The following is an 11509-nucleotide window of genomic DNA, read 5'->3' on the forward strand; positions in this document are numbered from 1 at the left end:
CAATGGAATTATCTTCACTAATGAACCTAAGCAGAGTCAATGACTCAGGATGGGGGAATGTTGTCTACAAAACAGGAAGAAGACATGTGTGGGTGTTGTGCTGATGTTCAGACGCTGTGGGTGTGGATCTGGGCTCAAGCTAAATAGACTGACTATTATTGGTGGGTTCATGGAAAAGATATCAAGGCCACAATGCTACACAGTGAGACATGGGCTCGTTACGCACTGCTGGGCGAGCTATTATACCTGCTAGATTCCAGCCACTAATTTAGCCACATGCCACTTAACGCGTGTTTGATATGAATCACGGGGTGCTTAGAGGTGCCTCGACCCCCTCCCTGTGCCGTGACCCCACTGCTCTCACTTCCTTAAAGAGCGAGTCGTTAAACAGCTGAGAGGATCCACCAGCAGTTATAATGGGGAAATAATGAACGCAGTTGCCTCAGGTATTTATCACAGCAGCAACTCTCTAAGCTGAGGCTGTTTTATTCTCTAAATTGCAGAGAGGGGGGGGGTTTACCAGGTGGGCAATTAACTTCAAAGTCTGAGAACACACCAGCAGAAATAGATGCAAATTTTGATCATCTGTGTATACTGTATGTGCACATATTCAAGTCTGGTTTGGCTCAGGCTTCTTCAGGTCCCCATTACCAGTAAAAGTGATCATGGTCAGGTTGTCGGCCCCACTGAGACACAAATATTGTCATATTTCTTTCAGCACAGTACTGTAAAACAGGGCTGTTGATCAAATCACACAATGCAAACAAGCACCAGACAGTGAACTCTGACTGACACATCAGACTGTGTTTTATCCCAGTGTGGACACAATACAGTGTGGTGTGTCTGGTGTCCCACCACTGGCTGCCTGGCTGACAGGGTGAGGCCCTCCAGCTCAGACCGGCTGGCTCGGGACTCTGTCGGTCCCTCGGTCGCTCGCATCCCCTTCAGACGTCAGCGCAGGCCGGTCTCACCGCGGCTCCTTTACAGCCTGCTTTCATGTGTCCTTTAATGAGGAAACCGCAGGCTCAGCAGCCTGCTATAAAACACAGGCAAATTAAAACACCCAAATATGAATCAGCTACACTGCCTAATTCAGCAGACCAGTCCAGAGGCGTAGTTCTTCTTTAGGGAGACCTCAGGAAGACCATAGTCTATTGTCTGCAAGGGCCAAAACGGTGTTGATGGTTAAGTGATGCCAAATCCTGCTTGACAAGTTACTTCAGCATAGGAAGAGATATGCCATACTGAATCAATGGCTTCTTAATCTCAACCTTGAAATACTTAAGACTCTTTCACAGTCAGATGAAGATATTCTTCAAAGCACAGAGCCAAGGCAAGTGCATATTTCCCAAAGAACAATAACAGAGTGAGTCACAAGCCCACGACAAAACTCCTGCCACCAATGGCTCGCCACAGTCTGATACAACTGCGGCTGCCACTTAGACGACAGCAGCTCCATAAAATGTCGTGAAGAAACGCCAGCCCTCAGAAAAAAAAGAGTAAAATTAAACACAACCACATTTGTTTTTTTCCTCCCATTTCATTGTAATGATGGAAATAAGGGCATCATTCTGAGATTAGTGCTGCTATTTCTCCCCAACTGACGTTAGGCATTATATGAGTGCCTGTTGAAGAGCTTTGGAGAAACAATGGAACAACAGCCCACTGAAAGGCAGAATGGCTGGATCATGGGCTAGTTAGCCAACTTTAAACTGCATAAGATGGCTCTGAATACACTCAGAAACAAGGAACCAGAACACCTTGGTGTTCACACAACAAGAATTGCACAAGAGTCTATAGCCATGTTAGTTCTGAAAGACATACTGACTTAAATAATAGCTTCAACATGCTAACAAGCTGATATTCAACAGATGTAATATTTACCATGTTCACCATCTTAGTTTAGTACATTAGCATGCAAGTATTTGTTAATTAGCACTCAACACACAGCTAGTACAGCTGAGACCATTGGAAATGTCATTTGTTTTGCAGGGGTTTAGTCATGAATCAAAGTATCAGACAAAGACATTGTGACCTGATGTTGCCAATAGATGAAAATTAGATAACCAAAGTCTTTATAATTCATCCTGAAGAGGACATCTTCCATGACAGTCTGTCCAATAGTTCAAAACCACAATTGTGAATGTCACAGTGGAGCTAGAAGTCAGATGTCACCGAAGTCATAGGATTCATCCTCTGTGGACCATGGAAACAGCTGTTACCGTATTTTAGTCTGGCCCAAAGTGGTGAACCAAACGACTGACACTACCATACCTAGAGACATACCACTGGCGACTCTTTGTTATTGTCCTGATGGTCACCTTACCTGTTAGGTAATCAAGTAAGGTTTATTTACATGGGACAACAATAACAGTTTAATCCTGTGGGCTCAACATAAGACATTAGGCCCTTGATTTGGATATGGAAGGCAATTACTGGTGTTATCTCAAAAGCAAGAAAATTAGGAATTTAAGTAGCTCTATTATTACGTGGCAATTTGAAATATGCTAAAGCTCAGTTTAATCAGGTGATGGGTAACTTTTACACATCAGTACAAAAATATGCCACAGAGATAGTGAGTGAATACAGTTGGTGCATTAACATGCGTATCAGCGGGGCTAGTTTACCTACACTATAATGAGTTATTAATGTATACAGTTTTTACAGTTTACTTGATAATGATACTGACATGCAATTTAATTAAATTTTTAAGTATAGAGGGACTATGGTTAAAGTATCCATCCTCTCATTGATTGATTTAATAAATATTAAAAAGCTAAATAAATCATTTGATTCCTGAGATGAGGTGAAATAAATAATACTTTTACTGATAAGTTCTGCATTATCTCCAAACAGTTTTTTTCACAAACCAAACAAACGCAGACAAAATACACTGAACAACTTTTATTTTGGGCCACAGAATGACTGAAGATCTGTTTCACAGAGCAAAGACAAACTGTTGACACTATTGATGACTTTTACTAAAAAAAAAAAAAAAAAAAGAAGAAAAAAGAATTCTTTTAGATTCCTTTTCAATACTAGACAATAATATGAAATATACAGTATGTACATTTGCCCAGAGCAGGGAGGAAATGTTCCTCACTGACACTTTACACATATGTCGTACAAGCTGAGAGACGGACAGAGAGAGAGAGGAGAAATATGTGAGGAAAGACCTAAAAGTTAAACAGAAAGTGCCAGAGAGGGAGTACAACATTTTGTTGTGAACAGTATAATATTTAAACAGTGTCGGACACAATCTAATACTCCTATGGCTCGATAAGCAGTTGCAGACAGCAGAGCAGAGAGGTAAGTTCAAATAGATTCTGTAACTGTGTATCAAAATGGCCCAGCACATCGCACTGCGATGCACACTGTGCAAAAATAACCAGATACATATCACAGTATTTAAGAGAGCATAACTTGTCCATTAAATGAGTAGTGACTTAAATGTAGTACCAAAGAAAGGAAACAAATTCTAGTGTATTCACAAGTTAAAAAAAACTGAAAAACTGAACATTGAAATGAAAAAAATGAAAAAATGTAAAATGGCTGGAAGACTCAGGTGACAAGTAAATGAGAGGATGACACCAGCTTCCCACCAAAAACTGATGAATGTAACAAACAAGTAAACTTTGAGCCAGCATTTTGGTCAGTTGTGTGTCTTTACATGTAGTGCTGTGAATATGAGTTGTGTTTTTAAATTAGAAAAAGAACAACCCAAACTTTGCACTCTCCTGTCTCTTCAATGACATTTCCATTAGTATCTAAATTCTCACTGTAGTTTGTGTGGTTTTTACTGTCCTCATTACATATGGGCAAACAGCACTAACCCAACAAAAAACATACTTAACCTTTTTAACAACCATGCAATTATTACTTCTTAATCATCCTGAAAAAAAACACATATTTGCATTGTTATATGTAAACCAGCAACGCCTGGTCCCAGCCTACCTCTGATTTCCCTACTCTGGCTTCTCAGGTCAAATAGAGAAGAGAGTTGCTTAAGAGGAAGGGCTTTGTCTCTAGATACTGATCTAAGGTCAGTTTTAGCATTTCCTCCATGCAGAAGGAGAGCCATGAATTGAAAATATGATTCAGCTAATGCAATGAAGGGGACATGTGTCAACATACAGTATGTTAATTGGACCACAGATCTGTGCCTGAGGGCAAGGCCTTAGTCTCTCCTGAGCATAGTGGGATAAGGGGCACTGGGGTGTGTGGTTGTGGGTGTGGTGTGTGTGTGTGTGTGTGTGTGTGTGTGTGTGTATGGTAACAACATAGTCAACTGTGCTCCCCCTCCATTCACTGTCCTTCCTCCTCGCGTAGGAATTGGAAGATGGATGAGAAGTCCTTGTTAGCGTAGCCGCGGGAACACATGACTCTGAAGATCTGGTGAGCAAGGGAACCCAGAGGAATGGGTGTCTTAGTGTTGGTGGCAGTGTTTTGGGCCAAACCAAGATCCTAGAAAAACAGAAACAATGAGAAAGAGGCAGGGGTTAGATCAGTTGACTAACACAAATTCTAACGACTGTCATAAATAGCTGTAAGAGAGTTATTGTATTATAAGTCAGATTTCTTAAGTTTGAGTGTGATAGGCTAATGTATGCAGAGAACACATTGCAAGTGTGTTAATAGAAACCCAGATGCACTAAATAATCCACAGATTGACACACACACAGAAGAGCTACAGCAGTGACAGTCAAATTAAGTGAAACACCAAAAGTTGCAGATGGAGCGGTAAAAAGAAGAGCAGGAGTGTGATTCTGACACAAAAAAGTTGGAACAAAACCAGTAAGAGGACTGAGAGATTGACAGAAAATGAGACTAAATAAAGAGAGAGCACAAGACTGGTATTGAAACAATTAGTCAATACTTTTTAACATACAATCATTTGAATAATTTATTAAGAAAAAAAAAAGAAAAAAGCATATCCTGGTTGCAGCTTCTCAAATGTGAGGAAGTAATCTGAAGACATCAACTAAGGGGCTCTCAGAAAAATCAATAAATGAACAGTTAACTTAATAATCAAAACCATGAAGATAAAAAAGTGACACATAGACAGAAAGTATACCTTTGCCATTAATGTGGTTCCAAAGCCGCCCTGGTAGTTGTTGGCAGAGGGGACTCCCTCCATGACGCCAGGGACTGGATTGTACGAATCACTGGACCAGCAGCGACCTGAGGACATGTTGAGGATCTGAGCCAGGAGTTTGGGGTCCAAACCAAGTCTGGAAAAAGGAGGAGAAGACAGAGGTCAGTATCTTCATTTAGCATTGTTTCCTGCTTGATGTAAAAGTTTAGTGTTGTGGTTCCATATCTGAATTATTACTTTGTCCACCAAACTGAAAACAAGGGGGGAACTCTTGACAATATTAGCAGGTGAAAGCCCCAAGAACATTATTTTATATGAGATGCAGTGCAAAATGACTCCTAAACAGAATGTGTGTAAGCCTGCATGTAATGTAAGCATGCAGGAATATTAATGGTTTTTGCTTTTTGTTGTGATGAGGCGAGGGTGACTCTGGAAGCAATGAAAGCGGAAAAAGGGATTATGCAAGATGTAGTGAGGAAATAGTACAGACAGGGATGAGGAGGTCATGGAGCGCCGCTTATGGAATTCATTTTCAAAACGGGGTGAAAGAAGAACATAGAGAAAGATGGGTGTGGGGCGGCTGGTGATTGTAGTGACCCCTGTTGAACTTTATGCCCGGCTGTGACCATTCCTCAGTGTTAATGGCTGAAGGCTTTGTAATGCTGGCTAATGCAGTATTGATGTTTAGCAGCACATCTATCCTTCATCATCCCTCTTTCATGAAAAAAAAAGAAAGAGGAGGAGAAGTGGTTAAGCAGCACAGGGGAGCCATAAACCTCGCTGTCACGTATAGCAGCATGCGCTTACTCCTGCTGCCCCATTTTGCAGCAACCTACTTTCATATGCAAGAGGACAAATCTCCATTCTGTGGAGAGAAGAAGCAAAGAAAAAAAAAAGGGAAGAGACAAAGAGAGACGGAGCACAGGCAGACAGAAGCAGGGAGTGAAACAAAGTGCCAAGCATTACAGTAGGGAGGGTGTAACTATAGCGTCTGTGTCGGTTGTTCAATCTGCCTGTGTAGTGCAGCTTTTGTATATTAACAGTTTAAAGGCCAGTGTAAAGCTGACCACATCAAGCCCTGGCTGCCTCAGTTCAGTGTTACTTACAGGCCTGTAACTCTATTCTGCTCTCAATATGACTATTAAACCATCATAGGTCCTTAAGGCCAGCAGCCTCCCTCCCTCTCTCCCTCCACCTGGCACTCATTCTGGCACTCATTCTGCCATTACTACCACAGTTTTTATTAGCTGTCTACTAACTAATTAAGAATGGGAATTGCATTTACACGCTCTCTGTGTCTCTCCCTCCTCCTTTTCCCTTCGTCTCTTTTGTGTCCGCTCAGTCTCCTTATTTTTTAACACGCTGTTTTGGAAATGTGGCATAAGTGACACTGCGTGCGTGCATGTGTGTGTGTAAACATGTGTTTAAGCTTGCAATTTTTTTAATGGCAGTCTCACTCATGATGGCTTTTTTAGTTTATGTCTGTAAGCATCCCTCGCTGTGCTGCCTCTCTTCTCCTCTGCCTCTACTCGCTCCTCTTCCCCCCCCCCTCGTCTTCCATGCTGACACCTCCCTGTCTGAGGACTCTGGGGGACATATGTTTGACATCGCACACAAACCACCCCCCACCCCCCATCTCTCCACACGCACACACAAGCAGGCAGCCCCTCCCTGCGTTCTGGGTCAGCAGCTGAAAAGGTTACAGGCTGAGCTACAATAAAGCGCGTCCGAGCGCGCAGATCGTTTGTTATAGCGACCAGAGACGCTGACGGGGAGCTGTTGTCCTCTGTTAACGATAAATCAATGAAGTTCCCCTCCTGCTCCCATCACGCATACACACAACCACTCACCCACACTCGCATGGCCGTGGTTATTAGCTGACGCAGTGGTGTTGTTCCTCGCCTGCGGTAATTTGCGTGAAGAAGAGGACATGTCACGCTTTAACAAGATTGACACGGATAAACACTCACAGACACAAATGGTGAAACAAACGTGTTGCTGTGCAATGCCGCTGCAGATTAAAGAAATGTGAGATGGAGATGGGATGAAAATAAGAGGCTGGTGGTGGGTGGGGTGTTTATGTGCCAGGAGCTCTAGCAGGTGGAGTTCATTTGCAGCGCTGATATTAACTGTCTGTTTCATTGCGATTAGCTCCTCGTTCCCATCTGATACCACAAGAGAGGAAGCCCAACCCCTTTCCCATTTATTATTGCATTAAAGAGGTAACGAGCACATATACACACACAAGCATTTACTATCTCATTTATAGAGGCAACAAGCGCATTTATCACCCAACTTTAATCTTCATCGGAACATATGCTCACAATTCATTTGCGCTGTGATGGGAGGAGAGACGTGTGTTTATGTTCATGTGTGTTGTGGCAACACAAAAGTGTAGCGTCTTTTTACCCTCTTCCCATAATATGAATACAAGAGCAAATATGTGCTTGCTTGCTCGGGCATCAATGACAATGTGGATCAGTGACTGCATGCTTCTATGCATGAATGAGTGCAGGTACACTGGCGTGCAAGGTGAGACCCGTAAGCTCTAAGAAAAAGAAAAAAAAAACATCCCTTCCTGGGGCAGTTGCATCTCTCCTCTTCTTCCTCTCCTTTCATCTTCATGTGCATCATTAAAATCACTGCTGCCCCTCTCTTCTACTCTCTGCAGCCCCCTCACCCCCCTTTCACTGACTGGTTGGCTGCATGCAGAAATTACAGTAGACAGAAAAGAGGCAGAGGAGAGATGGAGGGATTAAAAGGAAAGACTGAAATGAGGAGGTAAAGCAAATAGGGATGGGGGAGAAAAGCCAAAAGAGACGGAAAGAAAAGGAGGGAAAGAGACGGTGTGTGTATGTGGGTATGGAGTGTGTGTGTGTGTGTGTGTGTGTGTGCGCGCCTTCATAATTGTCATGCGTGGCCATTCCTTGCACTAAGAGAACGTTACGCTCTGTTGGAGACGGCCCAAGCCTCCATCTGAGATCAACAAATTAGCTCTACGAACAGAACTGAGTGTGTGTGTGTGTGTGTGTGTGTGTGTGAGAGAGAGCGTGTGTGTATGTGTGTGTGTGTGTGTGTGCCTGCATTTACAGGTAAGGAGAGACACACATACACACGCACACATTTGAAGAAAGGGCAGCTCTATCAGGCTCGAGTCCACCATGATAAAATGTTATTGCCGTTTTCCTGTAAATTGGCTGTGAGTGCTCAGTCTCTTTTGTGTCGGACTGTGTCAGTGTGTTGGTCGGTACACATAAGCCTAAGAGAGCAGCGTCTTCTCTGCATAAGAGGCTGGGCCGCAATGCAGCATGGGAGATTTACGGGTGCGGGCTCTCTCTAAACGATGACAGTCTTTGTCAAACCCTCTAATAAAGCCCCAGAGATTGGCTAGTAAGAAGCGTGGTGGTGGCGGGGGCACACAGGAACACACACACACACACACACACACACACACACACACACACACACACACACACACACACACACACACACACACACACACACACACACACACAATGCATGTATTCACACACAATCAAAATAAATATGGGTCAGTCTTGTAAAGACAAAAGGAATATCTCACATTGAAGGTGAAGCGATGCATGGTATATTCTTTTAAAAAAAAAGATTATGATGATGTGCACAGTGAATAGCAAGTTGTTGTAGTTTTGTAAAAAACTGCTGTCTTCAGTGTCTCTGGATGTAAATCTGTAAATCTGTGTGTGTGTGTGTATCAGAGACAGTGTGGCAATGTGTAAATCTGTGTTTCTCCCTTAATGCCTCCATATTTCAGAGGCCTAGTGGGGGGATTTATGTGCAACTGCTCATGCCAATTTTCCTCCTCTGTCTCAGCACAGATAAATCAGCAACACTAACACAGCTGCACTGTGAGAAGAGCAATTCATGCACATGCAAGCGCTCACACACTAAAAAATCGGGTGCACACACCATTTAAGTTGCACAACTCATAAAAACACATAACAGTAACACGGTGAACAGCGGAAACAGTCTATTATTGACAAGGGAGATGTGTATAAACTGGAGAGATAATAAATTCTCACTACTACAGAGTGAAACTAAACTGATCCAGTAATGTCATTCATCTAAGGGACAACTGGTGTATGGGTCAACTGTAGAAAACCTAATTTTCCGATCCCTAACTTTCAAAAAAAAAAAGAGAGAGATTCTGAAAGAAATCTGCATTTTGACAAGACTTGGACATATTTGAATCAGCTGGATATTCAGGGTCATATCACACTGCCTTGGTTTAATTCAGAAGACTTCATATCCCATCATTCTTAGCATCCTTCCCTAAAAGGCCCTTATGCCAGGATGAGGCATGATGAATGATGGGACTTCTAGGCGTTGCTGTGTGACAGGGGTGTGACAGGATACTGGTGAGAGCTCAATCAGCAGATGTAAATCAGAGTCTGTGGCTCCACCCCCTCATCCATCTCTCTCACCAGTAGAGATGGGCCTGACTTGGGGCCGTGCTGACCTCTCTGCACTTCCATAAACTATATATACACACACACACACACACACGCACTTCCAAACCTCTACTGAAGTAGTAAATTACTGCCACAGTTACAGCCATATCACTGGTATAGTAATTGCGTTTATAGTGACGGCTATATCTAACGGATAGTTCGTGGCTGAGTTCAAGCGTGGCTAAAATGTGAAAGGCTCAGACGTGCTGCCTTTAAGTTCATGGCATTTGCTCTTCTTTATGATAGCCAAATGACTTGAACGCTCGATATTTTGTTGCCTCAGCAGAAGACCACCTTTCCACATGCCTCGACAAGAAAAGGGAACCCCGGTGGATCTCCTGAACAGCTGTTTTCACATGGCTCCAACATTGTGTTAACATGTCAACAACATATTGTGATTAGTAGCTCATTGCCTATTTAAGGCAGGGATAAGCTGCTCACAAGTATCCCTGTGTCTGTCTCTATCTGTGCCTTACCACCAATTCTTACAGTTAACCTTGCACACTGTTAACACTGTTTTATTCTTGTTTGTCCCTTTAGTGCAGCAGGCAGGAATCAGCTTAGCACAGCACTGGCTGACAATACCTGATGCCAAGGTTCATGGTCTCTGCGGTCCCAATCATCCCGATGGCCAGCAGCATGTTGTTGCAGATCTTTGCAGCCTAGAGGGGATCGACCACAAAGAGGAAATGGCACTTTTACTGTGTGTATATTACTAGGTTTGCAAGACAACATGTAATCCAGAATGTCATTTAAAAAGGTATAATCATAACCATAAGATGATCGGGCTTTGGAAGAGACAAGTGAGTGAATGTGTCCAGACAGTGGCTCATTAAAGGGATCTTTAACTGGAACATTTTGCATTGACAGCCCTGAATTAGTGAGGTTAAATCATTATGTTTTTGGTATTTATTTATTATTCAAAACAGTGTAATATCGATGATGCTCAGCACACATTTTTTTTTTTTTTTGTCAAGATGGTCTGTGGATTTTTGGTACAAGCCTAAATTGCAAACATATTGCCTAATGGAAACAACTACGGTGTTTAGCCTTTAATGAAGCTGAAATTAACCAAAAGCCAAATATTTTTGTGTGCACTGTGTTTTATGTTTCACTTAATTGTGTTTTATTTCTCATTGTATCATGATGAATGGGTTACACTTGTTAGTATAAAGGGAACCTTATTTATATTTGTATTAAGTGTACAGCTTGGGACAAGAGATATATTTATTTATTTTTTGCACTTTGATCTTATGTAATAGGTTATATTCTAATGACACATTTTGCACACTGCAGTATTATTTTTGGTATCTTATCCATGTGAGCTTGGCCTTTGTATGTGCATAACACGATAAATAACATAAGTAACAAACTAACTAACATAATTAATTATTAATGTTAAAACAGTATATGTGAGTGTATTTATATGTGTGGAAATACATGTATATAAGTTACTGAAATGCCTGTCTGTGAGTCTATGTTAGTGTGTTTATGTGTGTCTGTCTTTACCTGTCCAGTGCCAACCTGGCCACAGTACACAACATTGGCTCCCATGCAGGTGAGCAGCTCCTGTGCAGCATGGTATTCCTCCTCCAATCCACCTACCATGAAGGTCAATTTGGCCAGACTGGCAGCGCCAACACCTAAACACAGACCACATGTTCAAACATTTAAATATCGACACAAACCTGCAACAATCTGCAGGTGTATAAAAGATGTATCCATCTAAAGTATGCAGCAAATATATTTTTATATATGCCACCCAAAAGAGCATAATATATCAACCACTTGACTGTTTCAACAAAACCAACTGTGTCTAAAAGGTCAGCTGTGTACTTTTCTGTGTGTGTGTGTGTGTAAGACAGGCGTGTTAAGTAGTGGAGCACCAGAGGGACAGAGGTATCTTTAAAAGCCGATTGTTGCC

General features: G+C 42.2%; 1 protein-coding gene across 1 annotated transcript in view; it reads right to left on the reverse strand.

Moving 5' to 3' along the window:
• Positions 1-2889: 2889 nt before the first annotated feature.
• Positions 2890-11509, reverse strand: part of hibadha (3-hydroxyisobutyrate dehydrogenase a) — a 23143-nt gene continuing 14523 nt past the window's right edge. Inside the window, exons 5-8 of the mRNA XM_053334507.1 lie at positions 11095-11228; positions 10171-10247; positions 5075-5231; positions 2890-4464 (exon numbers count right to left, since the gene is read on the reverse strand). Coding sequence (XP_053190482.1) covers positions 4306-4464; positions 5075-5231; positions 10171-10247; positions 11095-11228 — 527 coding nt within the window. The 3' untranslated portion in view covers positions 2890-4305. The remainder of the gene's footprint in view (positions 4465-5074; positions 5232-10170; positions 10248-11094; positions 11229-11509) is intronic.

The sequence above is a fragment of the Scomber japonicus genome, chromosome 15, assembly GCF_027409825.1.
Source record: "Scomber japonicus isolate fScoJap1 chromosome 15, fScoJap1.pri, whole genome shotgun sequence".
Classification (NCBI taxonomy): Eukaryota; Metazoa; Chordata; class Actinopteri; order Scombriformes; family Scombridae; genus Scomber; species Scomber japonicus.